Consider the following 19,184-nt stretch of genomic DNA (forward strand, 5'->3'; position numbering starts at 1 on the left):
GAGCAGCCCTCCCTCTTCCCCCTCTTGCTCTGAGCCTGAAAGAGGGGGAGGCGTGAGAATGTCCAGGGAGGGCTCAGGCTCCCCGTTGCTAAGCGACCTTATCACTGGCAGTTCCTCTGTTTCGTCTTCGCTCCAAAGGGGGGAAGTTCCTCCCCCTTCCCTCTGCCATCCATCCGAATACTCTTCTCCCAACTCTCCGGGATCCAGCTCCCCGGGATTGGGACCCCAGCTCTGCCTTCCGACACCATCCCCCCTCCCAGGCTGTGCCCCCCTCCCCTTGTCTGGCTTGGGACGGTGGGGAAAACGTTGATGGAAATGTTTTACCAATTCTGGAGCATGCACATCAGCTGCATCTTCCCATGATCTGTCAGCCACCCCATAGCCTTTCCAGTGAATCAAGTACTGCAGCTTGTGGCGTCTGATCCTGGAATCTAAGATCTCCTCAACTTCAAACTCAAGCTGCTCATTTACCAGGAGTGGAGCTCCGGGAGGTTCCTCCAGCCGTAACTCACTGGGAGGGGCGGCTTTCGTTAAGAGGGATCGATGGAACACAGGATGTATTTTAAACGTGTCAGGCAGCTTCAGTCGGTACGCCACGGGATTAATTTGAGTTTCTATTTCGAAAGGACCCACCCTCTTGTCTTGTAATTTTCTACATTTGCCCGGCATCTGGAGGAAGCGGGTGGACAGCCATACCTGGTCTCCCGGTTGAAGGGGGGGGCCCTCCTTCCTGTGCAGGTCAGCAACTCGCTTGTACTCCGTTTTGGCTTCGTTTAACTGCTGTTTCAGTGTCTGTTGCGCCGCTTGCAATTCGTTAAGGAAGTTCTCAGCTGCCGGTACCAGCATTCCTTCTGAGTTGCTTGGAAAGACTTTAGGATGGAATCCATAATTAGCGAAGAACGGGGTTTGTTGAGTGCTGGAGTGCAGAGAATTGTTGTAGGCGAACTCTGCAAAATGCAAATATGATACCCAGTCAGTCTGTTGATAGGACACATAACTTCGTAAATATCTTTCCAAAATGGCGTTCAAGCGTTCCGTCTGCCCATCTGTCTGGGGGTGATGGGCGGAGGAGAGTTTTAATTCCGTCTGCAACTGTTTCCACATTGCTCTCCAAAATTTGGCTGTGAACTGAGTTCCTCGGTCTGAGACTACGCTGTTTGGCAATCCATGCAGCCGGTAGACTTCTTTTATGAATAACTTGGCCGTTTCTTTAGCCTCTAAGGCCCCTGCACAAGGAAGAAAGTGTGCCATTTTGGTAAGTAGATCCACCACTACTAAGATGGCTGTCATTCCTTGGGACTTGGGTAGATCAGTTATAAAATCCATGGAGAGGTCCTTCCAGGGTTCGTGTGGGACAGGCAACGGTTGTAACAGTCCTGCTGGTGTCCCTGTTTGTGTTTTTGTCCGCAGACAGACAGAGCAGGACTTTACATAACTCTCAATATCCCGATGCATTTTAGGCCACCAGAAGTCCTTGGCCACGTTCTGAATGGTCTTGTAAATCCCAAAGTGTCCCGCTGTGATGGAATCATGACACTGGCGTAGGATTCTGAGCCTTAATTCCCCTTCTGGCACATATCTGGCGGTTTTGAACCATAACAGTCCATTTCTCCAGTGAAAGGTTACTTCTGAGTCTTGACCTTGTCCCGTCTCCTGCTCATATTTTAGCATGTCTGCATCTTCTTGTTGTGCCTTTTTGAGTTCCTCTTCCCATGAAGGCTGGCATACTCCCAACGTTAATTTCTCTGGCGGGATTACGTACTGAGGCTGGTCCTCGGATTCACTTTCTTTGTATTGTGGCTGTCTGGATAAGGCATCCGCTCTCTGGTTTTTGGCTTGGGCATGGTAAGTAATCTGGAAGTTAAACCTAGTGAAGAACTGGGACCATCTTATCTGTCTCTGGTTCAGCTTTCTGGCGGTTTGGAGGCTTTCAAGATTCTTGTGGTCGGAGCGCACTTCAATTTGATGAGAGGCCCCCTCTAGGTATTGTCTCCAGTTTTCAAAAGAGTCCTTGATGGCCAGCAGCTCCTTCTCCCAAACTGTGTAGTTCTTCTCTGCAGGCTTTAACTTCCGAGAGAAGTACGCACAGGGGTGCAGCTCCTTCCCTTCTTGGTCTAATTGTAGCAGGACCCCCCCGATGGCAAAATTTGAAGCATCTGCTTCCACTACGAAAGGGCGGTTCGGATCAGCAAAGCGCAGCAAAGGCCGCTTTGTAGCCCCACAAGTACTTCTTTTCCCTCTTGCTCAGGCGACTCATCACTCTTCTCACCTGAGCAAAGGGGGGATGCTATTGCAAATTTCGACTCTCTGGTTTGCTCCTAAGATTACACCTGTTCTGGCCCAAGTGGCATCCACTTGTTCAGTATGTTTAAAACACAATGCTGGCAAACCAGAACGTCCTCTTACTGGCACCACTCCTTGGGCCTGTGGACCATTTCAGCATGTTCAATTGGACTTCATAGAAATGCCGAGATGCCAGAACTACAGATATGTATTGGTCATCATCTGTCATTTTTCTGGTTGGTTAGAAGCATTTCCATCACGACACGCAGATGCTGCAACTGTCTCCAAGGCACTGCTTAAACACATCATCCCCTGATTTGGCTTACCACTCTAATTGGATTCTGATCAAGGTACTCACTTTACAGCTAAAGTAGTACAACAGCTTTGCCATGCCTTAGACATTAACCCAGCCCAGCCCAATTACAGTCTTTATTGGAGGGTCACGAAGAACTTCTGGTCCACTGCACTAATCTTCCCAAAATGTTGAGAACTCTTTCCTCCCAGGTCCAGGAAGCCGCTCCTGTCTCGCTAGACATGCCTGCTCATCGGTTCCAACCTGGCGATTGGATCCTGGTTCGTGAATTTTGGAGAAAAGATTGCCTTCAGCCTCAATGGTCGGGTCCTTTTCAGATACTCCTGACATTTACCGCACTGCGCATCGCTGAGAGGACAGCTTGGATACACGCATCCCATTGTTGAAAGGCCCAGCTGCCAGGCGAGAGTGAGAGAGGCCATCTGGATCCTGACGGGACACCAGGAGGAAAGACCAAGGGAAAGGAGTCACTTCCTAAGGACCACCATCCCTACCATCTGAGGAGAGGCCCTCGCGCTGCCAGAGGACTTCGTGAGTGACATCTTATCTATCTGGGAGAAGTTAGGACTACGAAACCGAAGAGTGTCTGAGAAGACAAGACAAATAACATCTATCCATTCTAGAGCCAATGAGGTGCAACCCCTTCATCAGATCAGCTCCCCAGATAGACTTTGAGCTTATCGAAGTAGCACGTAGCCCATTGGACTCTTTTGGACCTTCTCACACTGAGGTGGGGAGGCCAGTGACTTGCATTGCTAGAGATAAGTTTGGCTTCATTGCTGTTTGCTTGCTATTTCTTATAATCACAATTATAATATGGCTCCTGCGGGAGTTAGGCTTCCTTTCCTAATATTGTATAGCCTCCTTTTTACAGGACATCCTGATTGGAGTAGGAACACATACCTAAGGCTAATGGTCGATCTCGCTAGAGGGATGAACAAGAGTACTTGCTGGATCTGTATGCATACCCCAACTTACGAAAAGGAAGGTATCCCACTGGTAGGAATACCTCTGAATGCAACTGGTCTTATCTCAGATGAATGATAAGTCTCTGAAAAGTCTCGATACTACTCAGTATGTAGCCCTGTCCGGATGGACAAAAGGTGAACTTTGTTTAAAGTTCATGGGAGAAACATTCATTGGTAGCAGCCAATGTGAATGGGTCCTTCATCGAGCCAAAGGTAAATGGAGTCTCAGTAACTCCACTGGGCCAATTATGAGGAACAGGCAGAGGATAATGGAACCATTGTGTATGGCTCTCGGGCACCAGTGGCTCTCATAGTTCAATGAAACCTGTACTCAAGAAGAAGCCACCATAGCCATGCTTATGTATGGCGAGGAAGGGGTGAGACAAGATAGATTTGCTCACATCCTTCCTCCCTTAATGGGAACAACACATAGTTATTGGTGGATCTGTGGATATAAGGACTGGAAGAAATTACCCATTAATGCAAAAGGAACTTGTTATATTGGACTTCTAGCCCCTGGAATCAGGATTGTGGACACCTTTCCTAAGGGTCTGATATGAAATTATCGAAGGGTAGCCCCAAGTCATAAGATCCTGGAAGCTTATAAAGATCTTAAAGCTCCAGAGTACCATGCAAAAGACCACCCAAATGTTAACACCGGCTGAAGTGAAACAAATGTACTTGGAATGTGATAGACAATGGATGGAGGAAGAAGAGAAAGTGTTATGTATCATGCAAATTGGGATGGGACTCGAAAGGAGCCCCATAGGGGGGAGTGAAGTGGATTTCGATCAATACTGAACAAGTCTGACTGCCACTTCCCCTAGACAGGGGGTCACGTAGACAACAGAGAATAGTGCTGTTGTAGTGAAAATGTGCCAAGGACACTGATATTGCAGGAATGGAGGGAGGACGGATGGAACGGGGGCAGAACATCATTGTAGCAATGTAACTGTTGCCATGATTGTGACGGAGGTAAAGGTATATAACTGTCTGTAACTAACCACCATTTTGAGGAAGAGAGTTGAGTCCTGTACTCTACTCTGGCTAAGCGCTTAGCTAAATAAACAACCTTAAAACAGGCTTTGGCTTCATTATTAAATCTCCTCAAAAAGAACTCAGTTGTAAATTCCACGACAATGGCCATACCACACTCACTCTCGCACACACAGAGATCACAACCACACATACATCTCACACACACATTCATACATTTCCACATATATATCTCTTCCTCTCTCTGAGACCACACACCACATACATCTATCTCTCCCTCTCATAGACCATACATGCATCTCTCCCCTCTCTCTGCCCAACTACATCTGTCCCTCTCATATGTCTCTACCTCTCTCTCTGCTGAAGTTCATCTGTCAGTCACACACACAACGCATATCTGAGCACCCACACACGAATGCAGAAAAGTCGTTCCACATGTGAAAGAAGTGCCTGCCATTTCCAATAATAACATTTAAGTTTTTAAAAATCCATTAAAATCCAAACAATAGATGAGGACCACAAATCCAGGTTGGTGCTCCCTTTTATACACACTTACATGTGAGTAAACCTCATTGAAATCAGTAACATTTTTGAGTAGACATTACTAAAAGTTACATTTCCTTTCTAAAAGACAAACAAAAAATATTCTGATGTATGAATGAAAAACAACACGAGAAGCTGTTAAAAAAATATTGGGAAAAGACTGAAGATTCAATTACTAAGACTGAAGAGAAGACTCTTCCTGCTCCCCTGCCTTGAACTTAGAATCACTTGATCGTGACATCAGGTGACTGCTCCTACCCACCTATCAATATGGCCCCATCCCTGGTCTAGGTCACATACATGATACACATTTATTTCTCTCAAATGGAGAGAATGCTAAAAAGTCCAGTATCATAATCCATGAGAATCACCACTGAAACAAGACATCTTTGGTTACAATATAGGCCACGAATGACATTTCTGACATAATGCCTCACTCAATTTGTACTCCTTTGTACTCCTCTCTGGATAGACAAGTTGGAAAAATGATAGGCAAGTTGGAGCAAAGTTATTGAGTAAAGTAAGTTTAGATTTGACGAATTCATAAATTGCACACAAACTAGATTTTTCATAGTTAACCAAGTTCATCTCTTTCTTGACTATATGCTTCGTTAGGTTGCTAGACATTAATGCCTTCTTATCAGTTCCATAAAGGATGACTATGCCTCTTTATCATTATACTTTGCAATCAGTAGAGTATTTTTATGTAGTTTAGTACAAATGCCAAAACAAAATTAATTTCTCCCCATTGCATCAATATCTTTCTCCCCTCTGAACTGTTTCACTATAGGGTTTTGTGCATATCTAACAAGTCTGCACTTCCATAATTATTCTCTTCTAACAGTTCTATGACTTACACTTTTTGCAATCTTGCACATGTAAATCCACTGGTTAAATTTGAAAAGGAAATTCCTTCCCAATTAGTCTGTTTTTGAAGACATTCGTTTTAAGATTAAGTATGTTTATTTCATATAACTTTTGGCAAATTACACAATAGAAATGTAGCATAAAATATAACTCTGTTTTTCTCTTATGAGACTAAAAAAATGAACACAACAGCTACACAAAACCTTTTCAGCACTCAGATACAGCCCACAGGCTAATCACCCCTGTCTTAACTAGTAATAAGAAAAGCTTCTCAAACAACTTGAATTTTACAGATTTAAGGCTATAATTTTTTTTAAAAAACCCACTAGATTTAATGCCTCCACATCTTTACAATTCAGTAGTGTAAGCTTGCTCTAAAAGTTGAACAGTTGGCATGGGATAGCATTGGACACAAAACAGGACCGTTGCTCTATAGTTAAGAACACTCCTTAATTATCAATAGTATCTGTAAACAATGTTCAGATTAAAAGATTTCAGGCTAAATGTGTCATAAACATTTCTTGACCAAGGGAATAGAAATATTAAGTTACTTTGCCAAAACGTTAGTATAAATAGACTTTATTGAAGTCAGTACTTCTGTACTGAAGCTGAAGATTGTGTCTACATAAGCACGTTGTAACATTTCACAACTTCTAAAAGGAATGTCAACAATTACAACGATCATGCATGCCATGGTCGATAATCACATTTTAGAAGCATTTTCAACCATTTCTAAAGAAATGCTTATAACATTGTTATATATTTATATATATAGAACTACTTTCAATAAACTGCAAAACATTGATCAGCTTTCCAGTATGAGCTACAGTGTGAACACAAAAGGGAGGCATACATGTTTAATTTATGAAATCAGAATGGAATATTTACTGTAAAGAAAAATTAAAAAGCTTTCAAAAAAGGCCATTATTGAACCAAAGCAAAGAGCACAACTTGGAACTTAAGAGTTCATTCTTTGTTTAAAGCTGTCCTCTTGAGCAACTTCAATTCAAATAATAAATTCAGTACTGTGAGTATTCCTTGGATTGAAGTTTAGCAATGATGCGGTCCAACTGTCTCTTTGCTTCACACTGTGGGAAATTGCTCATGTCATAATATTGAGGGGCAATTTTCACCAACCTGCCAAAGAAAGAAAGGTTTGTCACTTGTGCACAGATCTGAACTTGCAGGTAACAGCAATAGCCCAATTAGTAGCTATTTATGATAATCGTATGATCAGTCTATTTGATAATGATTGGAAATATGGAAATCCAGTTTATGTATAAAAATTATGCCACTGAAAAAAGTATTTCAGAATATTTCCAAGTATTAACTTATTATTTTGGAACTTAGAGAACTCAAACAAAACAAAAACTTTGTAACATACAATAATTTTCAGTAGGTTTTTTAAAAATATGCTTTGGGTATGTAATATTGAGAAAACTATTTTTAGTATTCATTAAAATGGAAAGTCAATTCTTTATTGACTTGGAATAATACGCAAGTTGGAAACAATATATGGATACTTCAAACACAAGGCAATTACGTAGTCGTAAACATTAGTTTTTGACAGCTAGACTAAATAATATATACAGTACAACATCATAAAAAGAACCTCTGACTACAAGCCAAGTTGAAGGAATAATACAAATGCATGATAACAAATATACAGTAACAATGACTCTGCATTTAGACATTTTCCATAGGAGGAATGCCATCATGCGGGTTATAGCTCCACCTATCGTCCGAAGGTAAGAATGTTTCTGAAGTAAAGACTAGGGGCGCCAGGCCCCTCCCACTCCCCAGTTCATTCCTGCCTTCGTCCGTACAAGATCCATAGACTAGCGTCTAGATAAGTTTTGTGTATTTGTGTGACAGGGTGTGGAGGTTGTTGTGTGTGTTTTCCACGTTACTTCCTTCCCTCTGTCTTCTTATTTTATCGTTTGTGGGACTGAATGTACTTTCTCCGCCTTTGTTCCTAAAGGGGTAATTTTTCCCTCAGTCCCGAGCTTACTGGCAGGCCGCGGCTGCGGCTCTCCCTTCGCAAGGCGGTCGACGCAGCCTTCTTGTGGGAGCTTGCGGCTGCAGCTCCCTGCCTAGCTGACCGGCTATTCTGGGTGACCGCAGCTGCGGCTTTCCCGTTTTTAGTTATATACACAGATTTTTTCCGGTGCTTGCGGCTGCAGCTCCCTGCCTATCTGAACGGCGATTCTGGGAGACTGTGGCTGCGGCTCTCCCTTCCTTAATAGGCAGACGCCGATTTAATACAGGAGCTTGAGGCTGCAGCTTTCTGTTCTGCATCGCTTCTCCGCGGCTGCTCCAAAGCCTGCGGCTGCGGCTTTTAAGTTTTAGTGCCTTTCAAATTGGGCTGTCCCGTCTCCCGGCTCGTCTGCGGCTCTTTAAATCTCGCCGCGCCTGCCTTCGGAGTCTGCCAGTGCGGCTCCTTACCCCCTTCGCTAACGGGTTTCCCCGCTCGCTCTCTAAGCCGCGATCGAACTTCTCAGCCCCACGGCCCCAGAGCGCCTTTTCAGGCCGTTTGAAATTTTGCTGGTGCTCCCCTGTAACCGCCATTGCTTCTTTATCATTTTAAGCTTTTCTGATTGGCCCAAATTCCCGCCATTTTGTTCCTCCCCCTTCTCTCCCGCCCTTTAGGTTTAGTCCTTTCCATAGTAAAGGATTCTGTTCTAGGACCTTTCTGTCAGTTTCTATGTGTATGCTGCAGAACAGAAGTTCTATAGACCTGTTATCAGTCCTTCCACACAATCTGCAGCTTGAAGCTGCCTACTGAATCTGTACACTCTGCCCGTGTCCATGCACCAAAACTATTGATACAAAGCTGCTGATACTGTGCAAGCTGTTTGGACTGTGCATTCTGCCCCATCTGCGGCCATGTACCAAGGCTGTTGATACTGTGCAAAGCTGTTTGGACTGTGCATTCTGTCCCATCTGTGGCCGTGCACCAAGGCTGTTGATACTGTGCAAAGCTGTTTGGACCGTGCGTTCTGTCCCATCTGTGGCTGTGCACCAAGGCTGTTGATACTGTGCAAAGCTGTTTGAACTGTGCATTCTGCCCCATCCGTGGCCATGCACCAAGGATGTTGATACTATGCAAAGCTGTCTGAACTGTGCATTCTCCCCCATCCGCGGCCGTGTACCAAGGCTGTTGATACTTTGCAAAATTATTTCCACTGTGCATTCTGCCCCACCCGTGGCCGTGCACCAAGCCTGTTAAACTTGTACATTCTGCCCCATCCGTGGCTGTGTACTTCGCCATCTGAGCCAGTGCATTCTGCCCCATCCGTGGCCGTGTACTGAGCCTGTTCGGGTCGGTACATTCTGCCCCACCCGTGGCCGTGTGCTGAACCCTTCCGAAATATATGATGGCGGAACAGCCAGCAACAACTCAGGCAACCAAGCCTAAACAGCCTAAAGCAACAAAACACAAGCACATCAAAGCGGTCGCTAAAACTAAACATATATTCAGCCACGGATCAACCAAGCGGGCACGCTACATCTCTGACCGGCTCCTGATCAGGCTGGCCAGGAACCATTAACTTCTCTGTTTAACTCTCCGACCGCATCCTCCGAGGAGGACTTTGCAGGATTTCCTGACCAGCCAGCAGCCAGCTATCCTCCACCTGGGTTACCACCAAGGGCACATTCCTCCTCTCAGCCTGCTGAACCGTCCATATCTTTACCTTTGCAAGCACAACCACTTTCCACACCGGGGCTGCAGCTGTCTCATGAGTTCTTATCACAACTACAAGACATGCTGTCGTTCTTTTCTCAAACACAGACTCAGGCACAAGTTACTACTGTGCCTCAGCTGAGTGTTTGCAGACAACCCGATGATCTGGGTCACTATGTGCACAATGAAGCAGGTCCATCATGCTCTCCAAACCCTTTTGACATTGCCAGAGGCAGGTTTGTGGGGAGGGCTCACCATATGATATGCAAGCCGAAGGTGACGACTGGAGTGACCAGTTGGAGCAAGCAGAGGATGCCTCCTACTGCCTGTTTGATATCTCAGATTACCAGCCCCTCGCCCGCAGAGTACTAAACACCCTTGGTCTACAATCTGCACAGCCTGCAGTTGCCACTCCTGCAATTAAGGGGGCCGGGGTCCTGAAATCTCCCACACCAGCGGACCACTACCTTCCGGTACCAGACCCTATTGCTAAGCTGACCTATGAAGAATGGGCTCACCCATTGCAAACTCGCCGTTTTAACGCTCTTGCAGACAAGCTTTACCCCTTGGCTCCGACATTTGCTAGCAAATTAGCCGTCCCTGGCATTGACGAGCCCATCTCCAGTCTGGTTTCCCGATCCCTTCTGCTGAGAGAAGGAGAATCCCACTAAAAGGACGCCACTGAGAGGAGGCTGGACTTTGCCTTACGCAAAAACCATGAGGCCACCGCCTTCGCCATGCGAGCTTCTGCATCAGCTTCCATCTTTTCCAGGGCAGCAATGATGTGGTTGGATGACCTTCTAGAGGATCCCAATCCCGACCCTGTCGTTCTAAAGAGATCTCTGATAAAACTGCACAAGACAGCAGCCTTTGTGGCTGATGCCACCTTGGACGCACATCAGCTGGAAGCACGAGCTATGGCAGCTCAGGTAGTCGCTCGGCGGACTCTCTGGCTTCGTCACTGGCAAGCGGACTCTACAGCCAGAGTTAATTTATCTAGGGCACCTTATTCCGGCTCATTACTGTTCGGTGAGGAAGCCCTAAAGGCTGTGCTTGTCGACCCCAAGGAGGCTCGAAAGCCTGTCTTGGCTACTGTCAGGAATGTCGATCACAGGCCTTTCCGACGTTTCACCTCATACCGCATGACCCAGCCCTTTCGAGGAACGCGGCCCGGAGGACGAGGACGCGAATTCCGAAATTATGATTTCTGTCCCTTCAGGGGAGCCTGGAACAGACGTTTCCCAGGCAGAGGTCAGTACCAAGGGTGCAGAGGTACCTCAACGGCCTCATATAGGGGAGGGTCTCGCCAGCGCAAACAGTACTGACGCGATACCGGTTGGGGGTTGTCAGGCCCAGGATGCGACTCAGGAACCAGACCAGAGGTTGTAGTTAATTCGTGTTTTATTAGAGTAATGTCCAAACAAAGACTGCGCTTTCTCATGAAGCAATACAGGGATACAGGTCCTGCGACATTGGGAGAAAGTTGACAGAGCAAGGGGCTGCTTCCCGCCTGTTCTTTAAGAAGGGGCTAAACGGGCGCGCAACCTTTCGCTCCTCCTTAACTCCCCCTCAGGTACTGCCCGCCTTCCCCCCCTTCTCCTGTCTTTTCAACCGTCTGCGTGTGTGTGGTGAGGGGGGAGGCATCACCTCCTCCTCTTCTGAAGTGTCCGATTCCCCTATGGGTGATAAAGGAGGAGGTGAGGGTAAACCATCTCTCCGCCTTTCTGCTGTGATCAGCCCTCCCTCTTGCTCTGAGCTGCGGAGAAGGGAGGGCCTGGGAATGTCTGGGGGGGATTCTAAAACTTCAAGGCTCTCAGGCTCCCCGTTGCTAGGCGACCCTATCTCTGGCATGTCCTCTGTTTCGGCTTCGCTCCACAGAGGGTAAGTTCCTCCCTCCTCCCTCTGCCAGCCATCTGAATCCTCTTCTTCCAACCCCCCAGGAGCCCAGCTCATCCTCCCGACACCATCCCCCTTCTCAAGCTGTGCCCCCCTCCCCCTGTCTGGCTTGGGGCAGTGAGGAAAACATTGATGGAAAAGTTTTACTAACTCTGGAGCATGCACATCATCTGCATTTTCCCATGATCTGTCAGCCACTCCATAGCCCTTCCAGTGAATCAAATACTGCAGCTTGTGGCGTCTGATCCTGGAATCCAAGATTTCCTCAACTTCAAACTCAAGCTGCTCATTTATCAGGAGTGGGGACCCAGGAGGCTCCTCCGGCCGCAGCTCACTGGGAGGGGCAGCTTTCGTCAAGAGGGATCGATGGAACACAGGATGTATTTTAAACGTGTCAGGTAGCCTCAGCCGGTACGCCACGGGATTAATTTGAGTTTCTATTTCAAAAGGACCCACCCTTTTGTCTTGTAATTTTCTACATTTGCCCAGCATCTGGAGGAAACGGGTGGACAGCCATACCTGGTCTCCTGGTTGAAGGGGGGGACCCTCCTTCCTGTGCAGGTCAGCAACTCGCTTGTACTCTGTTTTGGCTTCGTTTAACTGCTGTTTCAGTGTTTGTTGCGCCGCTTGCAATTCTTTTAGGAAGTCCTCAGCTGCCGGTACCAGCATTCCTTCTGAGCTGCTTGGAAAGACTTTAGGATGGAATCCATAATTAGCGAAGAATGGGGTTTGTTGAGTGCTGGAGTGTAGAGAATTGTTGTAGGCGAACTCTGCAAAATGCAAGTATGATACCCAGTCAGTCTGTTGATAGGACACATAACTTCGTAAATATCTTTCCAAAATGGCGTTCAAGCGTTCCGTCTGCCCATCTGTCTGGGGGTGATGGGCGGAGGAGAGTTTTAATTCCGTCTGCAACTGTTTCCACATTGCTCTCCAAAATTTGGCTGTGAACTGAGTTCCTCGGTCTGAGACTACACTGTTTGGCAACCCATGCAGTCGGTAGACTTCTTTGATGAATAACTTGGCCGTTTCCTTAGCCTCTAAGGCCCCTGCACAAGGGAGGAAATGCGCCATTTTGGTGAGTAGATCTACCACAACTAAAACGGCTGTCATTCCTTGGGATTTGGGTAGATCAGTTATAAAATCCATGGAGAGATCCTTCCAGGGTTCATGTGGGACAGGCAGCTCCTTCTCCCAAACTGTGTAATTCTTCTCTGCAGGCTTTAACTTCCGAGAGAAGTACACACAGGGGTGCAGCTCCTTTCCTTCTTGGTCTAATTGCAGAAGGACCCCCCCGATAGCAAAATCTGAAGCATCTGCTTCCACGATGAAAGGGCGGGTCGGGTCAGCAAAGTGCAGAATGGGCTCGGAAGCGAACCTTCTCTTCAGCTCCTCAAAGGCCCGGGTGGCATTCTCTGTCCATTGAAACTTCTTCTTTCCCCTTAAACAGTCAGTCAGAGGAGCTGTCAATTTGGAAAACCCTGGAATGAACTTTCTGTAATAATTGGCAAACCCCAAAAACCGTTGTACATCCTTTTTGGTGACAGGTTGGTCCCAGTCCAATATACAGCTTACTTTCCCTGGGTCCATCTCCACGCCTTCCGCTGAGATTCGATATCCAAGGAAGTCTAGAGACTTGAGGTCAAATCCACATTTCTCTAATTTAGCATACAGGTGATTTTCTCTCAGTCTCTGCAACACCGTCTTCACATGCTGGTCGTGGTCTTCCTGGTTCTTTGAGAACACCAGGATATCATCTAAGTAACAGATTACATATGTGTCCAACAAGTCTCTAAACACGTCGTTCATGAATTTTTGAAAAATTCCTCGACTTCCACAAAGCCCGAACGGCATGACCAGGTATTCATACTGTCCGTAAGCGGTCAAGAACCCTGTTTTCCATTCATCTCCCTGCTTCATCCTGATCAGATTGTATGCTCCTCTCAAATCCAACTTCGTAAAGATTTTTGCAGAGCGCAGTCGGTCCAACAACTCTGAGATCAGGGGCAGCGGGTAGCTGTTGGGGATGGTGATCTGGTTCAATGCGCGATAGTCGTTACAGGGTCTGAGTTCCCCCCCTTCTTTTTCACAAACAATAGTGGCGCTCCAGCAGGGGATTGTCTCAGGTTTTTATCCAGGAATTCCTTCAGGGCCTCCCTCTCAATCTCTGTGAGAGAGTAGATTCTCCCTGATGGAATGCTGGCTCCTGGCACTAGATCAATCGCACAGTCGTAAGGGCGGTGGGGGGGTAAAGTCTCTGCCTCTTTTTCATCAAACACATCTTTGAATTCTTCATACTTTGGCGGCAGGGTCACTTGCTCGATCTCTTGCACTGCCCCCGCTAAGGTGTTCTTGATTTCTTCAGGTTGACAGTTCTCCTGGCAATACTGTGAGGTGAACCACACCACCGCCTCCTTCCAACTTATTTTGGGTTCATGCTCTGCTAGCCAGGGCATTCCCAGAATCACCTCAAAGTTCGAGATATCTGACACGTATAGTGAAATGAACTCTTCGTGCCCGGGGATTTGAAGTTTCACTTCCTCCGTGGCTTGTGTCACCCCTCCTGACTTCAGGGGTCTCCCATCGATAGTCTCCACAGCTAGGGGAGCGTTCAGTTTCCACCGGGAAATTCCATGACGCTTGACTAACTTTGCATCAATAAAATTTGTGGAGGCTCCACTGTCAATTAAGGCAGTGGAATTAAACACCACTCCTCTGGAAGTTGTAATCCGAATAGGCAAGACCAACACCCCCTTTGAGGGAGTTTGGATCGTTGGGGGGCCTTTATACAACGCTGCCCCCAGTCCACCGGCCTGCACGTGGACTGGGTGTTCTAGTTTCCCGACGGCTCAGCTTTCCCCCCTTTTAGTCCACAGTCTCTGGCCATGTGGCCCGGCTTTGAACAATAAAAGCATAAACGTTCTCGGCGGCGTCTTTCCTTTTCTTCTTCCGACAGTCTTGGCCTAGCCCCTCCCTGTCCCTCAGCTGCATTACCTGCCATTCCTGCAGAGGGAAGGGTCTTGCTGCAAGATGCCGAGGCTTTGTTGCCGTTTCAACAGGACATCGCCAGCTCAAATCATCGAGTGATTCCCCTGAGTTCAGCTCTGTGTCTGTCATTCCGCTGGTGGACGAGAGTTCAACACCTCACACAGGGCACTCCATTCAGAGAACCCCCCAGGACTGTTATCACCACAGATGCCAGTCTCCTTGGCTGGGGAGCTCACAGCAACTCCCAGTTCGTTCAGGGGGTTTGGACTACAGCAGAACAGACTCAGAGCATCAATTGGCTGGAACTCAAGGCTGTCCACTTAGCTCTGCTCCATTTTCAGTCTCTGTTCCCCTTGGACCATGTCCTCATTCGAACGGACAACACGTGTGCCAAATCTCATTTAAACAGACAAGGGGGGACCAGGTCCCACCCTCTGCAGAACCTAGCTTCCCTCATATTCGACTGGGCAGAGCAACATCTGCAATCCTTAAAAGCAGAACATCTCAGAGGAATTTGGAATGTGACAGCAGACTGGCTTAGCAGACAACAGTTTTTTCCGGGAGAATGGAAACTTCATCCGACCATCTTCCATATGCTCCAGCGTCGGTTCGGCGCGTTCTCAGTCGATCTATTTGCCTCCAGTCGCAATTGTCAGCTACCCAGGTACTTTGCTCGATACCTGGACACGACAGCGGAAGCAGTGGATGCCCTATCGCTACCGTGGCCGGATGGCCTCCTGTACGCCTTTCCTCCAATACCTCTGTTGGCCAGAACGTTGAGAAAGACACGGCGCAAGAGGGCACGACTGGTTCTGATAGCACCATATTGGCCCCGTCGACCGTGGTTCTCCGATCTCCTTGCAATGTCAGTGACGGACCCTTGGACGCTCCCGGTCAGGCCAGACCTCTTATCTCAGGGCCCAATATTGCATCAGGATCCCAACTGGCTCAAGCTAACAGCGTGGCTTTTGAACGGGGACATTTAAGGTCTGCTGGCCTGTCAGACGCTGTTATTGACATCATCTTGGCCTCGAGACGATCATCTACCACTCGTATATATCAACATACTTGGGTGGCATTCTCCAGATGGTGTCAGTCACAGCACTTCGATCCTTCTCAGGCCACAATACGTGCTGCAATTCCTTCATAGAGGCCTCCTGATGGGACTTAGACCCAACACCTTACGTAGACATGCGTCCACTCTGTTGTCTATTCTATCAGTGTCATCCACTGGTGCTCCTATTGCCTCGCACCCGTTCATCAAACGCTTTCTGAGGGGAACCGCTCTACGCTCACCAGCTGTAGTCCACCGTTTTCCCTCATGGAGTTTGTCAAAGGTTCTACAGGCCTTACAACGCCCTCCGTTTGAGCCCCTCAGGACTGTGCCTTTACGTCTGTTGTCATTCAAGGTTATGTTCCTGATCACGATCACCTCTGCCAGACGAGTTTCGGAACTGGGCGCATTGTCTTCTGCTCGCCATCTCTGTGTCTTTCACAAGGACTCTGTTGTGCTGAAAACTGATCCTTCCTTCCGTCCCAAGGTCAATTCAGTTTTCCACTGCAACCAGGACATTGTTCTTCCTTCATTTTGTCCGAATCCTACCCATCCTCTAGAGAAGGCTTGGCATTCATTGGACGTTCGGAGGGCTCTTAAGACCTACCTGTCTCGGACTCAGGAGATACGACGAACTGAGTCTTTGTTTGTATCCTTTCATCCAAGGTCGAAGTAGCTAATTCCACCTTATCCCGCTGGTTACGTGCATGTATTACCTTAGCTTATGAGTCCCTTAAGCTTCCAGTTCCAGCTAGTGTAACAGCTCATTCCACTAGGTCAGCGGCCACTTCGGCTGCTTTTGTCACCAATGCTCCTGTTGCTGATATTTGCAGAGCTGCTGTTTGGTCTACCCCACACTCGTTTATAAGGCATTACAAAATAGATCGTTATGCCTCTGCCCATGCCTCTTTTTGCAGACGAGTGTTGCAACAGGTTCTTAATGATGATTAGGATGTGGGTGGTCCCTCCCTGTTATGGGCTGCTTTGGTACATCCCACATGATGGCATTCCTCCTATGGAAAATGGACCATTGGTCTCACCTGAAGGGTGATTTTCATAGGAGGAATGCCATCACGACCCTCCCAGTTGGAGGATACCTAGATATTTTTTGGGATTTTTTATATATTATAATTACGCTATTATATTTGTTTTACTAGTGAAGTCAAGACTGCTATTACTGTTATCTCGCTATGTTAGAGTCATATTATTATGAATGTTGCTATTATGTTATGTTCTTGCTGGTAGGCCCGCTGGCCTTTTCTCCCGCATTTTTAGATATCTCTCTTTGGACTCGCTGCGAATGAACTGGGGAGTGGGGGGGGGGCTGGCGCCCCTAGTCTTGACTTCAGAAACATTCTTGCCTTCGGACGATAGGTGGAGCTCTAACCCGCATGATGGCATTCCTCCTATGAAAATCACCCTTCAGGTGAGACCAATGGTCCATTTTTGATCTGACAGAAATAGATATTATGGCTTCACTAAAAAGCAAAGGGGCTTGCCACATAGCCTATAATGGAACAAAGACCTCTTTATGTATCCTTTCTCACATTTTGGGGTTCAACACTAAATGTAAGCATCAAGCTTATGGTGATTTATCAAAATGTCTCAGTACTATTATACTCTATGGGCTGATTTTGATATAATGTTCCCAATCATTCAAACCACAGCATACTGCCTCTTCCTTTCCACCCTGCATAGTATTTTAATTTGTCATTGCATATGGTTTGTACACACTATAATTTGTCTGCAAAATAGAACTGGGAACCATGCTCAAACCATAATTACCAGTTCTGGTTTGTAGGCAAATTACCATTTGTGAAAGTCAAATGTAACAGAAAACCTTGGTTTATCAAACCAGGAAGTCAGTAAGTTATTTCCTTCCTAAGGGAAAAGACCATAGCTAAGTGGTAGAGCACATGTTTTGCATGCAAAAGTTCCCTGGTTCAACCCCCAGATAACAGTTGGAAAATACTCTTGTCTGAAACTCTGGAAAACCACTAGCAGTCAGTGTGGACAATACTGAACTAGATGGACCTGATATAAGACAGCATCCTTAAGTACAGCTAAAAAACACAAAAGGATAATGAATGGAAAAAAATTAAAAAGGCAGATGTAGAAATAGTAAGCAAGTCCTATTTCTAAGCTTTCATTCCCTTTTGGATCTTTCTATAACATGAGCTCTTACACAATGACCACATTATCTAACTAGGGAGAACACAAGTCTTCTGTTACTGTTATTTTTAGATTTGGCTATTATTTAATTGTTAGTCAAAATTTGAGATACCAAATGTCAACAATTCAATATTGCCTTTGTAAAAGGTAGTATACATATGGTACAGAAAAACATTAAACAAATGCAAAAATAGCAACGTGAGAATATCCCTTAATTTTTAAGAAGGTGTGTATGCATGTGAGAGCTGTTGCAGGTGTAACGCTAGCTTGTTCCTTGACTAGAATTAAGAGAAGGTTACACGATTGCACACTTTCTCTCCTCTGTGGTACACAAAGTCCCCTAACAGCACCACCTTGAGCATGATGGGCTTAATGTCAGACTATTCTTAACAACTGTGAGCAGTGCTCAAAATTGAGCTTTTGAAATTCAGAATCTCTCCCCAGCCCCCATTATCTGTAGCAATAAGAGAAGTATAAGTACTTCTCAATACAATAGTATTTTTAAAATGACTGTTATATATATTTATTTTCCTGTTTCTGCTGCTATTACAAAGGAAAGAAACCCAACTTCTTTTTGTGGCATGCAGGCTACCCTTTCCAGCTCCCAGGTAGGCTTATGTATATAATACCATCCATTTGAACTAGGTGAGAAGATGTGGGACAACACAGTTTTAATAAGCATAACTGTAATGGAAGGATCAGAAAAGATAGATGCTTTAGCAAGGTTTCCATTAGTGATGTTATAGGCCTAGTTCTCCTAAATCCTTTTCCAGAAGTTTGCTCTTAAAGCTTTCAGGAAACTTTCACAAAAACATTTATGAAAATATGCTTTTAATGTTAGTAATGTATGGAGAAAAGGCACAAAGTAAATATTGGTTTGAAAAAGAAAAAGTCTTACCATTCTGGCTTGATGTCTGTACAAGTGCGGATGTAGTTCTTTGTGGTAAGAACAAATTCATTGTAAAGCACCCATTCTGGCTTGTGATCAAGAACTGTGGAAGGATGCAACTGCACTACCTGGTTGTCTTTCACCGTTAGATAGTGTCCTGTCCGTTCCAAATGTGCCACCTACATTAACAACATGAACACTCACTTTAGAAATGTGACGCTTGTGTTTCTCCCAGTATTATTAAACCTCTTGGAAGAAGATGCTGCACTTGGCTGGCTTTATTCCAATAATTCTGCATCAAAATTTGACTGCCTGAAATCCCAACCATGCAAGACCTGTTAACCCTTACATGGCAATAGTGCATTTTGAAGCCCTGGAATACTGGTTTGAATTCTGGATAAAGTAACAATCTCCTAAATTAATCTGAAACATAGTAATTTACTGCCATTTGGAGTCTAAAAGAGCCTTAAGACACATTTTTATTACAGTAGGCCCCACTCATACTGCAGGTTAGGTTCCAGACCCCCACC

General features: G+C 46.1%; 1 protein-coding gene across 1 annotated transcript in view; it reads right to left on the bottom strand.

Annotated features, from left to right (window-relative positions):
• Window positions 1–6,532: 6,532 nt before the first annotated feature.
• Window positions 6,533–19,184, bottom strand: part of DHX15 (DEAH-box helicase 15) — a 96,516-nt gene continuing 83,864 nt past the window's right edge. Inside the window, exons 13-14 of the mRNA XM_061585223.1 lie at window positions 18,664–18,833; window positions 6,533–7,107 (exon numbers count right to left, since the gene is read on the bottom strand). Coding sequence (XP_061441207.1) covers window positions 6,990–7,107; window positions 18,664–18,833 — 288 coding nt within the window. The 3' untranslated portion in view covers window positions 6,533–6,989. The remainder of the gene's footprint in view (window positions 7,108–18,663; window positions 18,834–19,184) is intronic.

The sequence above is a fragment of the Rhineura floridana genome, chromosome 9, assembly GCF_030035675.1.
Source record: "Rhineura floridana isolate rRhiFlo1 chromosome 9, rRhiFlo1.hap2, whole genome shotgun sequence".
In the NCBI taxonomy this organism is placed as follows: Eukaryota; Metazoa; Chordata; class Lepidosauria; order Squamata; family Rhineuridae; genus Rhineura; species Rhineura floridana.